Here is a 21,154-nt window from a genome sequence, read left to right as displayed (position 1 = left end):
TTTATATACTAAGTGGAACTCATATTCCACTAATTTATTCAACTCACTAGATTACAATATTATCAATTTAATCATACATCTACGAGATTAGGCATGCTTTCTTGATTTTGAATTCTTGTATTTTAAGATTAAAAAATTCAAATTTCACTTCCAATTTTTTTATAAAAGTAAATTTCTTACTATAAAGCGTCGAACTTTACAATTGTTGTGAATTTTGTTCCGGTTGAAAACAAAATTCTGACCTGATATATTAGAGGGAGGGAGGGAGGGAGGTAACTTTTTAATTCATTTAAACTATGGTTTTAATTTATTTGAGATATATTTTCATCTTTTGTGATTATTTTTTTTAGTTTCAAGAACAAATTTAACTATTTCTATTTATTTGTCTATTATTTCTCTCTCTTATTATCTTAATATTTTCAATTAATAATCTTATTTTATGCTAAAAGTCAAACTTATGTATATGCCTTGGAAGTTGGAACAATGTTGTGTTTAATTTGAAGCTTAAAGCTATGCCTATTTCTTTATTTTACTATTAAAATATATAAATTAATTAATTATTTCGTTTATTTATTTGCATTTTTTGTAATTTTACATACGTACTTTAATATATTAGAAAGTATGAATTTTTCGAAACCTATATATTGATATTTTGGCAGTGATAATTAATTTGCGAAAAGTATTAATATTATTATTACATAGAATTGTGTCTCTAAAAGACCTGCATTGTTGATATCCCCATAAGAGACTCGTAAAGGTTTTATTACAAAACATGTCTGATCAATTTTATTTAAATGTTTGAGGTATAGCTCTGTCGAAAACATATGTTAGTTAATCAGAGCTTCCAACAAACATAAATTTAATAAATGGATATTTGATGTTTTCAATATGGGAAATAATTTAACTAAAAAATCAAATTCCTAATGCCAATGAAGACATGTGACGCAATATTAATTTTTTTAATGAACTCCATTAATATTATTTATATTTTTTTCAATTAAAAAAGGTTTAATTAATTTCATCCAGTCTTAATTGGCTAGATTCTAACATTCATGGTCTTCATTAGCTAAAAGAGCAGTTAAATGGTGAAGACGAAAATTTGAATTGACTTGGCTGGTCTGCTCTACCTTTCGATTTTTCAAATAGTACTAATAAAATTTGTGCAAATTATCCACTATTTCAAATTGAAAGTCAATTTTCCAAATCCCCTCAAACTAAAACACCAATATTGGAATTGCAGTATCAGATCAAGAAACAGTCGCATTCGTTAACCGCTTCAATAACTATCTATTGTTGAAACTTTCAATTCAAACCATTTCAATTCATGTGGTCAACAACATCCCATATTCACATTCCACTCTCTCTCTCCCCCTCTCTCATAGTGTGTATATATATATTTGGAATATGCAAATCATACCATCAATCTTCAGAGCTCATAACAGCATTCATTAACTTCACAATTCACAAACACAAAGCACTTTATATTACTACAAAGGAAAGAGAAAAAAATGGCAGCCTTAAAAGCATCAAGCCTAACCTTAACCTTGCCTTCCTTAAACACTTGTAATTCCCATAGAAGAGGAAATTATAACACTACAAAGGCAAGCATCAATCTCCCACTGAGAGTCTCCAAAATCACACTTCCACACATCAAAAGCAACACTAGCAGTTTCGAACAACTCGAGAAGCAGCTCAGCCCTAACGTCGAATCCTTCATCGAAAGAGGCGACACGGATCCATCGGTCGTTGCGAAGCTCTACGCCATTATGGAAGCGGTTGCAGATAGAATTGAAATGCACAAAAACATTGGAGATCAGAGAAACGAATGGAACTCTCTCCTTCTCAATTCGATCAACGCTCTCACTCTCGCCGCCGCCACCATGGCCGGCATCGCCTCCATGAGCCAGGGAGACGCCACCGCAGTGGCGTTGTCATCGACAGCCATGTACGTGGCAGCCACCGGGATGCTTTCCATCGTCAACAAAATCCAACCGTCTCAGCTAGCCGAAGAGCAGCGCAACGCAACCAGACTCTTCAAACAGCTTCACAATCAAATCCAAACCATTCTCTCAATTGGAAATCCAAATGTAATTCATGTGAAGGAATTCATGGACAAAGTGTTGGCGCTCGACAGGGCCTTTCCGCTGCCTCTCCTCGGCGCCATGCTCGATAAATTCCCGGCCACCGTGGAGCCCGCGGTGTGGTGGCCTCACAACGGAAGAAAGCAGCCTAAAACGAGCCAAGGCTACAACGGTTGGAATGGGAAATTGGAAGAGGAAATGAGAGAAATAGTAAATGTGATAAAGAGAAAAGACGAAGAAGAGTACTTGAGTTTGGGTGAAAAGGCACTCAAATTCAATAAGGTATTGGCGATGAGCGGTCCTGTTTTGACGGGTGTGGCCGCCGTTGGTTCGGCGATGCTTTCTCAGTCTCACGGTGGCTGGGCTGCCGCCCTGGCTCTTGGCGGTGGCGCATTGGCGACGGTGGCGAACACGTTGGAGCACGGCGGCCAAGTGGGAATGGTGTTTGAGATGTATAGAAGCAATGCTGGATTTTTTAAATTAATGGAAGAATCGATTGAATCAAACTTGAAGGAAGATGATTTGGAGAGAAGAGAGAATGGAGAAATGGTGGAGATGAAGGTTGCTTTGCAGTTGGGAAGGAGTTTGTCTGAGCTCAGAAATTTAGCAGAGGATTCATTGGTGAAAGGGGATGCCATTCATGAATTTGCAAGCAAGCTTTTCTGATCATATTTTGTACAAAAATATAAAAAAAATGTACCCATTCTTTTATTCATCAATTTTTATTAATCATATTCTTTAATAATAAACCAATTCTTTTATTCAGTTTGAGGCAATCATAATATGTTCTTTCAATAAGTTATGTGAATAATATTGAAAGTAAGAATATAAATAGGACACTTAACTAAGAAAAGGAGAGGAGTAGATAATTTCCACCAATCAAGGTTTTAATATTGATGGTCTTTATTTTGTAAAAGCTGCATATGAATGGTGAAGACGAAAAATGGAATTTGACTTTGCATGGGATATGATTATTCACCGTTTGAAAATTGAAATTGAGAGTCAATTCCAAACTCTCCTCAAACTAATATATCAACACATAAACACCATAATAATTGAAATTAAAATATTGATCCTTAAAGAGATCGCATTTATTAAAATTTGTCATGAATGTGATTTTTTTGGGTTGAGAACAAAATTAATTAGGACCTTATAATATATTCGAGGGACGTATAGTGACTCTTATTATATGGTGTGAAAGTTGAACAATATTTTGTCTTATTACAAAGATTCTGAAGTCTGAATGAATTTTTAATAAAAAAGTCAATCAAATTTGAATTATTAGTTTGAAATTAAATACTACTACTATTCGTATATGCATTCATACATGAATGAATCCAATATTTGATGGTTCCACACTAAATCTTTATATTAGTACTAATATATACAGACCTCAAAAATTTATTGTTATGTTAAATCACACTACGTAAGCAGTCAGAGCATATCAGATTATAGGGAGGTAAAAAGAAAAATGACTATCATATTTATCCTTTTTTAATAAAAAAAGTGTCTGACGAAAAGGGTATTTTAAAAGATATTATACTTAATTTATTCAATTTTAAAAAGGTATATTGACATCTTCCCCAAGCGAAAAAGCAAACAGTAAATATGGTTATTATACATTTTTTTAATTTATTTTCTTCTTTTAGAATTTATTATAAAAAATATACCTTCTTAATCTATTTTTTTTAATATGCTCTTATAGAAATTACTATAAATGAAAATTTTCCCTGGATTCTCACATAAAACTGACACATCATGTTTATTTTAATTTGTTAATCATTTCGAATTGCATTATATTGGATTTGCACTTAATATAGAACATAGTTGTTGGATAAAAAATTAAGACTTTGTACCAGGTTAAATTGGGAAGCATAATTAGAGCAGAAGAGAGTATTATCTAATAGGGGAGTGATCAATTGCTAACTCACTCTCTAGTTACTAATTACAATTAATTTAAGACCATAGGATTTTAGAAATCTAGTGGTCTAAAATTTGTCACATGTAATTTTCATTTTTATTAATTAAATCGAAAAGGATAAAAAAAAACTACTAAATTAGGATTTTGGATGAAAACGTCAATATAGTGTTTTGAAAATATCAACACAGTGCTTTGAGAATGTCAATACATTGCTTATGTCAATACACTGCTTTAAGAATGACATTCTACATGTATTATATTGACATATTTTATATACTATGTACATTTGTTGTTGTATGAAAAAATTAAAATTTTTTTAAATTTGTTTCAAATTTTGACATCAGAATATATGCAAGTAAGATCTAGTTAGAATACTTATGAAATTATCTTCAATTTGATATATGTTGTGCAAAAAAATAATTTAAATCGAGAAAGTTATATGTATTTTAAAGTTATGTGATATTTTATAAAAGGTAGTTACAACTAATTTGTTGTAAATTGATCTTAATACCCTCATTGACGTTTTTTGTTGATCGTATTGACATTTCGGGGCTGATGATCTAGACCATTGATTTGAATATCTAAGGGCTATTATTTAATTGTAGTTAGTAATTAAGTATTGAGTTAGCAATATATCACACTCCTATCTAACATAATGCTTAAATTAATTTAAATTTGAACACTGAACGTAAAGGTAGGAAACTAGAATATTAAAAAGTACTCTCCCCATCCCCCATTAATTGTCTATTTTGGTTCAGGAACGTGTTTTAAGAAATGTAAAGGAAAGTGAGTTAAAAAGTTAGTGGCATATAAGTCCCACTTTTATTCATTGGTTTTATAATAAAATGTACGCAAAATAAGTTAGTGGAATGTGAGGTCAACTTACCATTTATGGTAAAAGTAAAAGTGGACAATTAATGGAGACGAATGAAAATGATAAAGTGGACAATTAATGAGGGACAGATAGAGTAGTACATAGATTCTGTTACAAATTCATCCTTCAAATTTATCACTGTTTTATTTTTTTGTGAAGAAGACTGTTTCATGGATATAGTAATAATAAAAAAGGTTGAATAGTGAGTACACTCAAAATAACAATCACACCACACTATTCTTTGAAATATGAAAAAATTCTCTAAACAGCTTCAGCAAACCCAACTCTCAGTTTCCCATAGTCGAATACGGTATGATAGCGACCCATAAACATATCTCCGAGGATCCTGCAATATCAAGACCCAAACACATTCAATTATGAATCCAACTAGATTGTCTCAACAAATAATATATCGTATACTAGAATTACCAGAGAGGTCCTCGTGGAGGAGGCACATCCATACCGGTGAAACCACTAATGCATTGTGCTTGTGCTTCCCCTTTTCCTTCCACCTTAAGTATGTACTGATCATATAACACATGACAAAACCAACATGACTCATTAATCAACATACAAATATGAATTCATGGTCAAGGCTTGCTAAATATTTGAATGTGCACCTCTTTTGATGAGAGATCAAAAGCTTTTCCACCAATTGTGAAGGAAATATTAGGCATAGAAGCAATGCTTCCACACTCAACAACTGATTGTCCCAGTGGATTAGGCATCTTCTCACAAACCTTTGCAACATTATACCCAAATATTACCAAAATAAATAAATAAATATGAAATTAAACATTATAGCATATCTTAGTCAAGTGAAAAAAATTCTACCTCCTTAGCATACTTCAAAACACCGTCTCGGGTTTTGTTAAGCCCGAGTTGGCTTTTCATCCAAACCGCGGCCATTTTGCAAACCGGGCACAGAGCATTGATCAAGCCCGCTGATTTGCCCTCCTCGTCTCCCACAACGCTCTCTATGCCCTCGCTGCTGCATATTGAAGATGTGTTCACTTAATATTTTTATTTAACTAAGCTATCACCCGAGCCATGAAGACGAGCACTGACCTTGCTCCATGGGCTTCGCACACCCCGAGTTGGCCACATATATTCTCTGGTTGCAACTTTTGACATACCAAATCATGGTTCAACAACACCAAAATTTGGAATCAAATGTAGAGCATCAAAACCAAGAGGAAAATTACCTCTTTCAAGAGAAGATCCATGATTGATGAGCCATATTTTTGAACCAAAGACTTGCATCCTTGATTTACCACTCCAGAAACTCCAATGGCATGGTTGATCATGGCTATCACACTCTACAAACAAAGACAGTATACATTAACATAAACTCAAAAATAAGCTTAGCCAAACTCAAAAATAAGCATAGAAAATACCGTTGGACCGGCTAAAAGAGAAGTCCCGGAATCTGCAATCGCGGAACATCCTTGGGCGCAATAGCCTACAAAATGCATACAACATGTATCTCACATTTTTTTATCAAAACAAAATTAAAAAAATAAAGTTTGAAAGTAAGGTGTGACATACCACTCTGTTTACCGCCAATGACAACATCACCCATGTCAAACTGCAAAATATACATCCACAAATTAAGAAATCAGCCAAAACAATCCTCAATTTTTTATGTAACTTTCAAGATCAGCTATACATATATACGTTCTAATGAACAACCTGCCAGTAGCCTTTCCTTGAGACCGGAACATACGAATGTTCACCCTTGAAATGTTTGGTATCAACGCCACCAAAAACGAGCTCACCGCCGTTTTGATCATTCACATTCCTATTCAGCCAGAATGAAAACACAGGCTCCTTAACAAGGCCTTGTGCAATCATATTGTACCTGCATATAACCATTAGGTTGGAGATTTGAGTCATCAAAAGACGAAGAAAATAGTAATAATGGGGTGCCGGGCTCAGACCATTGGGGGGTCGAGTTCCCAACTGAGATCTCTTGGAATCCAAGTCCTAATATGCCATCAAACTTGGCAGCCACAAATGTCACACCAGGTTCACTTGTTGCCTCAATAAACTCCTGCTCAAATTCCAAATTGCATAAGTTATGTTGTGTCATTTGATATTTAAGAAAAACATTAATCTAGAAAAGAAAATAGAAACAAAACCTGATTCTTCACAACTAAATTGCCAATTGTAACAATATCTTCACTGTAGAATCCAGAGATTGATCCTGTTCCATATTGAATCGCAGCAGATTTCCCTGAAATCAAATGATGCCAAAGACTTAGGCCTTTTCACATATATGCATATCCTATGTAGGGGGAGCTGCAGCCCCCTCAACCAAAAAATAAAAAAATTGTTATCCTCAAAATCATAATTTAGTTAGAATGTTTCAATTTTCAAATTTATTATTACAAAACAGGGGAATGAGAACTAACCATTCTTTTTGTAGGTACTAGATTGCCTCGACTTGTATTTGGCATGGAGAAAACAAGCAGGCTGCACCGAAAAACCCACCACTTCTCAAACACGAACACGAAAACAACACTACTCGCACATCAACGCGGATACTTACAGAAAAGTAGCATTTCGAAGATGGGACCCACAGGTTGGAGCTTCCCGTGTCGAAAATGACCGTGAATTTCTGCGGTGGGGTGCCGATGGCAATCTCACCAAAGTACTGAAATCGAAAATCCATTAATTAATTTTTTATTTCTAACAGATTAAATCATTTAAGTGCTTATAACAATTTTAAACATACTCTTTTGATAGTACCTGAGCATCCATGTAGTTCTTGAGTGCCACAACGGCATCACCTCCATCACCGGCCTTGGCTCCGAGGCTCTCCTTCGAGTCGAGGAGAGCAGCCTCCCGAGTTGATGGATCAAACTTCACCTTCTTCAATCCTATTCTCATCAGCCCATCATCTGATGCAGAAACTGCAGGAGAAAGCAGCACTAGACTTGCCACCAATAGGCTCATTGCAAAAGCTTCAATTTTTGTTCCCATTTTTGCCTATAAAATCAAATTGTTAGCAAGAATATTTAAGCATATTCAGACTGATTATTACTTGAAATGAAAATACATCATTGATCTCCATGGCATAACTTGAAATAAAACAGCTACCGTTAGAGACTATAAATAACATGTCCAACAACCAACATTATATATACACCATGATAGGAATATTAGAAAGTAATTTATCTATCAACAATTGTTGAACATTATTCCATTATTATACACGAATTCATTTGTACAAATAATTTAGTGTGATATATGACAAAATATACTCACCCAAATTATGGCACTGAAGTTAGATGAGTTACAGAGTTTGCACGAAACTAAGCGTATATATAGAAGAAAATAAACCAATTTTATGACATCAACTTTTTTAACAGATCCGAAATTGTGAAAAAAGTAAATTTTATTTACGATCACGTCCGAAGAGATGTAATAAGAAACCCAAAGAGATCCAAAATATTTAAATGTAGGATTATTATTAAATGTATTACTACTATTATTATTATAGGTTGTGCCTTACACGAATTGATAGTTACTATCGCGGGGTGGCGAGTTACGTCGCGGCCCATGGGATTACGATGTGGCGTCAGATCTCATCCGTTGATATTTGATCCAACGGATGAAAAGAGCATATGGCGGGAAACGACGTCGGAGAGGTTCGTGCTTTGTGTGTTTGAGGTTTGTTTTGTTACTTTTTTATTTACTTTTTTCCTCTTTTTTCTTTTTGAGGATTGATTGTGTCTTATCTCGTTTATTGTTTTTGGATTTTATTCCATTTATATCTTTGATGATGTATCTAACGATTATTGTTTTGAATCCATACAGTGTATTTACATTCAACAAGTTTTTCTTTTCTTTATTTTTCCTATGGGCGTTTTTGTAGTTGAGTGCGAGCCAATCTATGTCTTCATACTATTTTATGTATAGAGTAAAATAAAGCAGACTTTACAGAAATAACTGAGTCATATATGTTGATTGCAGCTACTAAGATAATAATATTACAATTAAGTATACAATCCATAAAAATAAACTAATTTTATCATTTTGAATCCTTCACTAAAAATAGACCAATTCTTAAAAGAAAAAAAATTCAAACAACTAATAATGCGTACTCCACAATCCACTAACACTACTTCTGTCACATTTCCCCTATCTGTCTTATTTTATTAAGTACGTATTAAAATCTGTGCTATTCACGAATTGGTCTATTTTAAATAGACTAAAGAAATGGGAGTATATTTTTCAACAAAAAATTAAATACTACTAATAATAATAATATGTCGTTTGGTAATGATAGAATGTTAATTGAGCTCAGTGAGCATTCAATAAGGAAAAAAAATCTCAAATTCAAACTTCATCAACGACGTTTCTATAAGATTGAGTCAATAACGCATAGTTTTTTTTCAAATGTAGAGTGTGATTTTTCAGTCTATTTTACAAGTATATGAATTTATCGGTGCATATAGCCATTAATTTTTTTTTCTTATTTTTATATTTATTTGTTTTATAGCCATCAAATTTAAAGCTAAGACTTCTCACTAACACCTGAAAAAAAAATACAAATGTTAATTGGGTTTGCCTATGACTTTGATGGGCTTACACACAAAGCGTTGTTTATCATAAAATGTAGGTCCAGCCCAGACTCCACTCCTCCGTGCCCTCGCCCCTTTTTATGTGACTACTAGGATTGGAACGGTACGGTATACCGCGCCGAAATGGCCATACCGCATACCGTACCGAAAAGTGCGGTATGGCCAAAATGCATACCTTTACCGTACCATTTTTTTCGGTATACCGAAAAGTCGGTATACCAAAATTCCGATACCGATACCTTACCGACATTTCGGTATACCGTACCGTGATTTCGGTATACCGCAATATGCGGTATACCGCGATTTTGGTATACCGCAATATGCGGTATACCGAAATCATGGTACGGTATACCGAATACCGCATAAAAATACAAACTGGTATTGCTGCAACTTTGCAGAAATCACAATATTTTGCCTCAATATTTTTCTACAATATTTTGCCTCAATATTTTGCAGATAAGAACACAGACTACAAAGATAAAGAGTGTTAATTTTCCTACTAAATGCTAGCAAGCTCGACAAAGATGCATAAAACGGGACAACTACTTTCTTCCTAAGGGGTCGTTTGATAGCCTCCAGAGCCAAGAAATAGATTAGTATCTAGTTATTTTCGTTCATTTGATACCCTTGTTGGGCCACCATATCAGCCCGTTTTTGTACTCTGGCCAGCATAGGCCCGCAGATTGAGCCACAAATGCACAGATTATTATCTTGGGCTGTTTTTTTGGATAAATAAGCTGCATCAATTATTGGACCCACAAAAGGCACGCAAATTTCATTCTTCCACTTGGGTGGTTTCTCAAATCTTCCCACATACGCCATTTTTTAGTTCATTTTATCGGCTGAAAGTATCATTCTATCGTCTGAAAGTATCATTCTATACGGCAAAACTATCATTTTATCAGTTTTATGTCATTTTGTCACGTTAAAGGATCATTTTATCAGCTTATATGCAATTTCTCCAGCTAAACTATCATTTTTATAAGCTTACTGTCATTTTATCCGCTTAGATTATCATTTTATAAGGTAAAAGTATCATTTTATTAAACAAAAATGTCATTTTGTACACCAAAAATACCTATCATTCTATCGGCTGAAAGTATCATTCTACCCGGCAAAACTATCATTCTATAGGCTGAAAGTATCATTCTATCGGGCAAAGGTATCATTTTATCAGTTTTATGTCATTTTGTCACGTTAAAGTATCATTTTATCAGCTTATATGCAATTTCTCCAGCTAAACTATCATTTTTATAAGCTAACTGTCATTTTATCCGCTTAGATTATCATTTTATAAGGTAAAAGTATCATTTTATTAAACAAAAATGTCATTTTATACACCAAAAATACCTATCATTCTATCGGCTCAAAGTATCATTTTATTAAACAAAAATGTCATTTTATACACCAAAAATACCTATCATTCTATCGGCTCAAAGTATCATTCTATAGGGCAAAAGTATCATTCTATAGGGCAAAAGTATCATTTTATCAGTTTTATGTCATTTTGTCACGTTAAAGTATCATTTTTCAGCTTATATGCAATTTCTCCAGCTAAACTATCATTTTTATAAGCTAACTGTCATTTTATCCGCTTAGATTATCATTTTATAAGGTAAAAGTATCATTTTATTAAACAAAAATGTCATTTTATACACCAAAAATACCTATCATTCTATCGGCTGAAAGTATCATTCTATACGGCAAAACTATCATTTTATCAGTTTTATGTCATTTTGTCACGTTAAAGAATAATTTTATCAGCTAATATGCAATTTATCCAGCTAAACTATCATTTTTATAAGCTTACTGTTATTTTATCCGCTTACATTATCATTTTATAAGGTAAAAATATCATTTTATTAAACAAAAATGTCATTTTATACATTCCAAAAATAGATAGCATTCTACCGGGCAAAACTTTCATTCTATAGGCTGAAAGTATCATTCTATCGGGCAAAGGTATCATTTTATCAGTTTTATGTTATTTTGTCACGTTAAAGTATCATTTTATCAGCTTATATGCAATTTCTCCAGCTAAACTATCATTTTTATAAGCTAACTGTCATTTTATCCGCTTAGATTATCATTTTATAAGGTAAAAGTATCATTTTATTAAACAAATATGTCATTTTATACACCAAAAATACCGATCATTTTATTGGCTGAAAGTATCATTCTACCCGGCAAAACTATCATTCTATAGGCTGGAAGTATCATTCTATCGGGAAAAGGTATCATTTTATCAGTTTTATGTCATTTTGTCACGTTAAAGTATCATTTTATCAGCTTATATGCAATTTCTCCAGCTAAACTATCATTTTTATAAGCTTACTGTCATTTTATCCGCTTAGATTATCATTTTATAAGGTAAAAGTATCATTTTATTAAAAAAAATGTCATTTTGTACACCAAAAATACCTATCATTCTATCGGCTGAAAGTATCATTCTACCCGGCAAAACTATCATTCTATAGGCTGAAAGTATCATTCTATCGGGCAAAGGTATCATTTTATCAGTTTTATGTCATTTTGTCACATTAAAGTATCATTTTATCAGCTTATATGCAATTTCTCCAGCCAAACTATCATTTTTATAAGCTAACTGTCATTTTATCCGCTTAGATTATCATTTTGTAAGGTAAAAGTATCATTTTATTAAACAAAAATATCATTTTATACACCAAAAATACCTATCATTCTATCGGCTCAAAGTATCATTCTATAGGTTGAAAGTATCATTCTATAGGGCAAAAGTATCATTTTATCAGTTTTATGTCATTTTGTCACGTTAAAGTATCATTTTTCAGCTTATATGCAATTTCTCCAGCTAAACTATCATTTTTATAAGCTAACTGTCATTTTATCCGCTTAGATTATCCTTTTATAAGGTAAAAGTATCATTTTATTAAACAAAAATGTCATTTTATACACCAAAAATACCTATCATTCTATCGGCTGAAAGTATCATTCTATCGTCTGAAAGTATCATTCTATACGGCAAAACTATCATTTTATCAGTTTTATGTCATTTTGTCACGTTAAAGAATAATTTTATCAGCTTATATGCAATTTATCCAGCTAAACTATCATTTTTATAAGCTTACTGTTATTTTATCCGCTTACATTATCATTTTATAAGGTAAAAATATCATTTTATTAAACAAAAATGTCATTTTATACATTCCAAAAATAGATAGCATTCTACCGGGTAAAACTATCATTCTATAGGCTGAAAGTATCATTCTATCGGGCAAAGGTATCATTTTATCAGTTTTATGTCATTTTGTCACGTTAAAGTATCATTTTATCAGCTTATATGCAATTTCTCCAGCTAAACTATCATTTTTATAAGCTAACTGTCATTTTATCCGCTTAGATTATCATTTTATAAGGTAAAAGTATCATTTTATTAAACAAATATGTCATTTTATACACCAAAAATACCGATCATTTTATTGGCTGAAAGTATCATTCTACCCGGCAAAACTATCATTCTATAGGCTGGAAGTATCATTCTATCGGGAAAAGGTATCATTTTATCAGTTTTATGTCATTTTGTCACGTTAAAGTATCATTTTATCAGCTTATATGCAATTTCTCCAGCTAAACTATCATTTTTATAAGCTTACTGTCATTTTATCCGCTTAGATTATCATTTTATAAGGTAAAAGTATCATTTTATTAAACAAAAATGTCATTTTATACACCAAAAATACCTATCATTCTATCGGCTGAAAGTATCATTCTACCCGGCAAAACTATCATTCTATAGGCTAAAAGTATCATTCTATCGAGCAAAAGTATCATTTTATTAAACAAAAATGTCATTTTATACACCAAAAATACCTATCATTCTATCGGCTGAAAGTATCATTCTACCGGGCAAAACTATCATTCTATAGGCTGAAAGTATCATTCTATCGGGCAAAGGTATCATTTTATCAGTTTTATGTCATTTTGTCACGTTAAAGTATCATTTTATCAGCTTATATGCAATTAATCTTAAGCTAACCAGGAAAATTAATAAGCTAATTGGCTTCTCATCGTTTTTATGGATTATAACTATAATGTATTCATTGGATATAATGATTTTGTTACGGATATGTCCAGAAAGATGGGAATTAAGCAAATCGCCAAGATACCTTTATGTCTAAACTCTAAATTTTCGTTTGCAGTTTGAGGCAAATTCAAAAAGGCACAGTTTGTTATGTGTTTTCGCAGGAATGTCGCATGCTAAGGTTTGAGCCACACGCTATTTCGCCAGAAGAATTACATAGTACTGAACTGAGTATTGACGGACCCAGCCTTTGTACTATGTTTACATGTTAGATTTATAGTTGTTTTGTGAACAAGTGTTTTCAATTACACGATTTGTAATTGAAACTATCGTTTTATCATTTCAAACTATCATTTTATCCTCCGAAACTATCATTTGAAACTATCATTTTATCATATTATGCAAAAGTATCATTTTATCATTTGAAACTATCATTTTATCATTTCAAACTATCATTTTATCCACTGAAACTATCATTTTATCATTTTATGCAAAAGTATCATTTTATCATTTGAAACTATCATTTTATCATTTCAAACTATCATTTTATCCTCCGAAACTATCATTTGAAACTATCATTTTATCTTATTATGCAAAAGTATCATTTTATCATTTGAAACTATCATTTTATCATTTCAAATTATCATTTTATCCACTAAAACTATCATTTTATCATTTTATGCAAAAGTATCCTTTTATCATTTGAAACTATCATTTTATCCCTGAAACTATCATTTTATCCCCTAAAACTATCATTAAATGAAAATATACTATCTTTTAGCCACTTCACATATAAAGTCACCTGTCGTTTGAGGGGACAAAATGATAGTTTCAAATGATAAAATGATACTTTTGCATGATAAATTGATTGTTTGAGTTCTTTGGTTGGATAAAATGATACTTTTACATCATAAAATGATAGTTTGAGGGGACAAAATGATAGTTTCAAATGATAAAATGATATTTTTGTTTCATAATGATAGCTTTAGTTCTTTGGATGATAAAATGATACTTTTGCATCATAAAATGATAGTTTGAGGGGATAAAATGATAGTTTCAAATGATAAAATGATACTTTTGTTTCATAATGATAGTTTTAGATTTTTGGATGATAAAATGATACTTTTGCATCATAAAATGATAGTTTGAGGGGATAAAATGATAGTTTCAAATGATAAAATGATACTTTTGTTTCATAATGATAGTTTTAGATTTTTGGATGATAAAATGATACTTTTGCATCATAAAATGATAGTTTGAGGGGATAAAATGATAGTTTCAAATGATAAAATGATACTTTTGTTTCATTGAATTGGATGGAGTATATTATATCTCTTACTTTATCAATTCTTTTATTTTATTTTATTAATTGTGAATTAAAACTTGTGTCATTTCAAATGTTTCTATTTTTTTTAAAAAAAAGAGGTAGTATCAAAATAAAATGCACCACATCATGTGAACGTACGAAATACAGTAATATAGTGACGTGTTAAACGTCTAAATACGCCGTATTAGTGGTTAGTAGGTCAACAACTACACAAACTAATTAATGAAAAATAGCTTATGGCCTTAATTTTGAATTGAATTACATATATGATCTTCAATCTTCGTAATACTGCCGAATGTTAAATTAATTTTGCAAATATTGTAAACTTATTCAAAATTTCATCAATAAAATAATTACTACTATTCGATAATCTATATAGCACACGTATGACTAAAGAATGAGTAATCACCCACGTCAGCAAATTAACTCTTAATCCTAATTTCTCGATTAAAGAAAAATCCAAATAAAAATTAAAAACCCAGGTATATATTTGCGGTATATACCGTATTTGCGGTATACCGCATCATACCGAACCATACCGCAATTGCGGTATATACCGCAAATTTGCGGTATATACTGCAATTGCGGTATGGTGCGGTATGATGCGGTATACCGCGGTATATGCAAACTGCATACCTTTACCGTACCTAAAACTGTCGGTACGGTATGATACCGTACCGAAAAGTACGGTATACCGAAAATTCGGTATTTTCGGTATTTTTTCGGTACGGTAAGTGCGGTATTTCGGTATATTTTCCCAACCCTAGTGACTACTTTTATTTTATTGTCACTCATTTTAAATTATTAATAAATAAAATCAAATAAGTTGGGAAATAATCATATATAAACAAAATATATATTTTATGTTAAAAAGTATAATCAATTTATACATCATGCTTATAACAGAACTCTTACTCTGACTTTGTTTTTATTTTGAACAGCCAAGCCACTAGATCCTTATCATTTGAATTGCAAGAAAATGAAATTTGAGTTGAAATATATTATTTTTTCAAAATAAACAAATTATTTTAATTTTATTAATTTATTCAAATTTCATTTTTTTTATCATCGATCTTCATTCCTATTTAATTTTATATTATAAATAGTCAGATATATAATTTTTAAGTGTATAACAGTTCAACAATGCATCCAAATATTTAAACTAAAATTCTCTGGATATAAAAGGTCCAACAATTTGCAATCAAATGTTGAACTTCTAATTTCTAACTAAGCCCACAAATTATACAGGTTATAAATCCAAATATATTGAAAAATTAAATAAATTTAAACAAATGATTGAATTCGAGTCATTACAAAGAAACATTATTAAAATATTGTTTCAGTCAGCATGATAAACAATCATATCCTTATCATATTTGGCTTGTTTAGTGGAGTAGTATTAAATTATAGTCTCTCGATGATAAGAAAATTATAGTTAGTAATATCTTGCAAGTCAACTTAAGAGTATAGTTAGTAATATCTTGCAAGTCAACTTAAGAGCATCCGCGCTCGCGCCGACGGACGGCGTCCGTGCCACTGGCGCGGCACCGCCCTGCTAGCCGCTGCACTCCGTTGGCACCGCGCTGCTCGATGCATCGAGCACGTCCGTGTCAGCGAGCAGCTGACGTGGCGTTTCCTGATTGGCCAACGGCAATGCCGTTGACAATTTCTTTTTTTAATTGGATTTTAATTAAAAAATCCGAATAAATATAAAAAAATATTTTCCACTTCCCAAAAAATTATATCCGTTTTCTCCCCACTTTTAATTTATTTTTCAAAATTTTCCCCCAAAATTCACATTTTCATCTATAAATACCCCCACTTCCACACAAAAAATTTCACACCACACTACACAATTCTCATCTAAATTCTCTCATCTTCTCTCATTGGGGATATGGCCAGAGGAATAGTCTTCCACGAGGGTATTTTTTAGCCTTTAATTATGTATTTTTTATTTTTTAGGATTTTAATTATATAATTTTAAATTTTTGGTATTTTAATTATGTCATTTTTAATTTTTTTGTAATTTGTAATAGTATTCCGGATATTTTTAATGCATTTTAATATTGTGGAAATGTTTTTATTTAAATTGATTAATAGAATGGTGGGATCCTTGAGCATGTCATTGCGGAAGAGCATGAATGTGAGTGTTGTGCTCTTGCCTAAGAGCATGGAGTATAAAAGTAATAAAAGTGGGTCCGGGCCCACATCCGTGCTCTTTGGCAATAGCACGGATGAGGATACTCTAAGAGTAGTCGAATGATTAGTGAAATTTATAACTAAAACTATTACTAAATTCCATAGTTAGAAATCAAAAATCAAACGAAAAATATGTCATTATATTTAAAATTATTTTCGTTTATAGCGAAAGTGTCGGACAGAGATAGTAATTAACGATAAGTACAAAATAATACAGTAACCTTTGTTAATAAAATTATTTTCGTTTATAAAGGCCATTAACTTTCATATATAAGAAAATTTTCCTTGATGACTATATATACTTATTTATTAAAAATGAAAACAAAATTCATTTCTCCCACTGTTTTTCTACCCTATCCATAAAAATATGCTAACTACAAATAATCTATTTCTTGGAAGACTATTCTGCATGCTAGAATCTTCAAAATTAATTTATGAACATATTTATCCATTCGCTTTATTTAGTTTTCGAATTATTTATCGATTTATCCTACATGGTGTTAACCCATTTTTATTTCCATGGTTGTATTCCTTTCGATGAGACCATTAATATCCGAAAATTAGACAAATATGAGATTATACACTATAGTCCTCGTTTTGGTAAATTTTGGTAATTATAATTCATGTGACATTTAAGAATATTAATATAATCTCGGCTATAACAATGCATTTAAAGAAAACGACCTGAATAAAATCATATATCGATGATGTAGGCTCATGTTGGATCATATTCCAATGGCTATTAACTGAATAAAACCTTTCATGATTCAAATGCCTTTCGTTAACTTTTAATACTATTCCTTATACTAGTAAGAGCATCCACATCGGTGAGCTGCAGCTCGTCCGTCCGTCTGTGCCAGCGGCGCGGCACCGCTGTCCGCCGTTACGCTCTTGCCGCTGACACGGTACTGCTCGATGCATCGAGCACGTCCATGCCAGCGAGCAGCATACGTGGCAGGCGGTGATTGGCCAACGGCATAGCCGTTAGCAATTTGATTTTTAAAAAAATCAGATTTTAATTAAAAAATCCGATTAAAAAAAAAAAATTCCACTTCCCAAAAAATTATATCCTTTTTCTACCCACTTTTAATTTATTTTTCAATTTTCCCCCAATAATACACATTTTCATCTATAAATACCCTACTTTCACACCCAAAAATTCACACCACACTACACAATTCTCATCTACATTCTCTCATTTCCATTCTCAATCTCTCTTCCACTCCTACAACATAACAATGTCCAGCCACGGCGATCACCTCCCGGCTCCCACGGTTGGAACCCCGAGTGGTTCGGTTCACAACTGTTTCCTAGTCCGGAAACGGAATATTCGGCCCCTCCTCAAACCCAAGGTTCGGAAGTTCCGGGTGGCTACCGGCCTTACCCGATCGACGACCAAGATGCCCCCGAAAGGCAATACGGGTGGACACCCGAGCCTAGGTCGAGCGGCCCCTCCCAAACTCCGACTCATCCTACTCGCAGTGTCCGCACACCGTACACTCCAGTGGAGATGGAGCAATTGTTCAAAGCGTTATTGTCAATCTCCGAAGATCCGGAGGTTGGCACGAACCAATCCGGCGATCATTATTGGTGGCGCATCTGTCGCCGGTACAATGAAAACCGGCCGGCTGGAACAATCGAGCGCAACGAGAGTATGGTGCGCAACGCCATATACAGAGCCAACGAAGAAATCCAAAAGTTCCAGGGGTATTAACCTCCAGGAAGAGCGGTCGGCGGGGAGCGGCCGGAGCGAGGTCGACATCATCAGTTCCTCCTTGTCGACCTACCAATCCATGAACTACAAGTCGTTCAAGTACCTCAACATTTGGCAGGAGACGCTGTCGCATCTGAAGTATAGGGGAGGCGTAACATCCTCCTCTAGCGGCTCCTCCAAACGATCAAGGTCGGTATCCCTATCCGACGCCGGCTCCAAAGACGTGGCTAGCCAACTTGCCGGAGCTAACTTGAGTAGCCCTGACGCCGGCCCGAGCGGTTCCCAACGCCGACCGCAAGGAAGGAAGAAGGCGGCGGCCAACCGCCGTCGCGCCGCGACTCCATCCGCCCCCGAACCCGCTCCCGCTCCCTATGTGCCACCTCAACCCCCCACCAACTCGTTGTGGGGGGTTTTGGCCCAACTCAATTTGACCGATAGGTCACATATGACCCCCGAGCAACTTCGATCGCATGTGGCGATGATACGGGGTCTCCAAAGAACGTTGGGGGTATTGCCGGATGATGACTAGTCTTCACCGGATGTAATTTTTACGCTTAAATTGCGTAATTTTCATTTTTTAGGATTTTAATTATGTAATTTTTATTTTTTAGGATTTTAATTATGTAATTTTTAGTTTTATTGTAATTTGTAATATTATTCCAAGTATTTTTAATTAATTTTAATTTTGTAGAAATATTTTTATTTAAATTGAATAATAGAATGGTGGGAACCTTGTGCTCGTCCTTGCGGAATAGCACGGATGTGGGTGTTGTGCTTTTGCCTAAGAGCCAGCAGAAAAAGTGGGGTCGGGCCCACATTCGTACTCGCTGGCAAGAGCACGGATGTAGATGGTCTAACTGATTTTACGTAAGAATGGATTCATAAATAACAAATGCACAAAAATGTAAATAAAAGAAAAAGTTCACATGGCATCATGTGTTAAATCATTAGTCCAAGTCAACCAAAAGTAGTTATATTTGTACGGGGAATAGAGGTACGGTGGCGGTGCGGCCAACAATGTCACACGTCCAATTTTCTTTAATTAAATCTTGTAATCTTATAGTAATTGAAATATTACATTCATTTTAGTGACGACATTTATGCAGGGAAGTCAACAACGCATCTCACTCTCTACTTTTTAATATTTATATGAGACTTACCCCAACTCTACATTTTTTTATCTCTGTGAATAAAATTTTATATACATTATACTTATAAATTTTAAAATTAATTGAATTGAATTATAAATTACATTTTTATTCACAACATTATTCTATAGCAATAAAGAAATAATATGGAAATTTTATGATGAATTTTTACATAAGTCCGAGATTGATTTGAAATAATTACACAATAATATGGAGTATTTAATAAATTTTTTAAATATGCAGATATTTAATTTAAAATTTGAATATATGTTCCTAAATTTTTGCAGAATAATTAGTACTAGTATGTAATTTATTCAATATTTATTCTATATTTACACAAATAATGAACTCATATTTTATTTTATTTTTTAATATTTTCCAAAAAAAATACGTTTATGAATTTTGCATTTCCTTAAAAAAAACTAATGGTGCTTGATTATCTTCGCCAAAAAAAATCTCGCTCAATCGCCAACTGAGCAAACTTAAATTTAACAAAAAAATTCCTCTAGAAGTATACATATGAGTCAAGGTCTCAATGAAATCTCACTAAACTGAAATTTCCATTCGATAGAAAGGAAGATACAATGAAAGTGGAATAAACGGAAAACACCGGAAAAATCAATTGAGCAAAAAGCCAAAAAAACAATCGACCTAGAAAATTTGGTTTTTATTTTACCACACGCAAAGTTTCAATTTTTTCATAAGTAACAATAATAAGATTAACTTATAAGCGGAATATTGATGAACTGTTAAAAGGTACTTCATCTGTCCCATAATAGATGTCATACTTTCCCTTTTAGTTTATTCCACAAAAGATGTCAGATTTCCTTTTTTAGAAAAATCTATCTCTCACATTAATATAAATATATTATTTTCTCTCTCCATCTAATATACAAAATAACATCTCCTAAAATTCTGTGTCAATCCCAAAGTGTGTCATTTATTTTTGGGATAGAGGGAGTACTATCTTGCTAAAATTTACTGGTTTAAAAGAAATCTTATCATAATTAACATAAAATCTCATTAGGCTTTCATATATCAAATGACATACACACAACTTGAGCTTGCAATTTTAATTTAATTAAAAGAAAAAACTGAAAAGAGAGTAGAGACGATAACATTTCTAGATTTGGATATTATAGTTGACGTCTCAATCTAAGCCTGGAATACTCCAATTTTTCTCAACGTTAACGTGTCAAATAATCAATGGCCGAAGTTGTTGACCTCTCAAATTCAAACCT

At 32.9% G+C, this 21,154-nt stretch overlaps 2 protein-coding genes across 2 annotated transcripts; one reads left to right on the top strand and one right to left on the bottom strand.

Annotated features, from left to right (window-relative positions):
- Positions 1 to 1,458: 1,458 nt before the first annotated feature.
- On the top strand, positions 1,459 to 2,747 carry LOC121784484 (probable F-box protein At4g22030). Its single transcript, XM_042182622.1, has one exon. It carries the CDS (start codon positions 1,509 to 1,511, stop codon positions 2,745 to 2,747), a length of 1,239 nt encoding a protein of 412 aa, XP_042038556.1. The 5' UTR covers positions 1,459 to 1,508.
- A 2,390-nt stretch (positions 2,748 to 5,137) lies between these two features.
- LOC121783545 (aspartic proteinase A1-like) lies at positions 5,138 to 7,861 on the bottom strand. The gene is made up of 14 exons (XM_042181645.1): positions 7,628 to 7,861; positions 7,428 to 7,532; positions 7,291 to 7,351; positions 7,018 to 7,112; positions 6,817 to 6,929; positions 6,569 to 6,737; positions 6,425 to 6,464; positions 6,274 to 6,338; positions 6,082 to 6,195; positions 5,939 to 6,000; positions 5,711 to 5,867; positions 5,497 to 5,616; positions 5,306 to 5,400; positions 5,138 to 5,222 (listed from the first exon to the last, which is right to left on the bottom strand). Exons 1-14 carry the CDS (start codon positions 7,859 to 7,861, stop codon positions 5,138 to 5,140), a joined length of 1,515 nt encoding a protein of 504 aa, XP_042037579.1.
- Positions 7,862 to 21,154: the final 13,293 nt, after the last annotated feature.

This window comes from Salvia splendens, chromosome 21 (genome assembly GCF_004379255.2).
Source record: "Salvia splendens isolate huo1 chromosome 21, SspV2, whole genome shotgun sequence".
NCBI classification, from domain to species: Eukaryota; Viridiplantae; Streptophyta; class Magnoliopsida; order Lamiales; family Lamiaceae; genus Salvia; species Salvia splendens.
The sequence above is the reverse complement of the archived record's forward strand: the minus strand, read 5'-3'. Positions and strand labels throughout refer to the sequence as shown.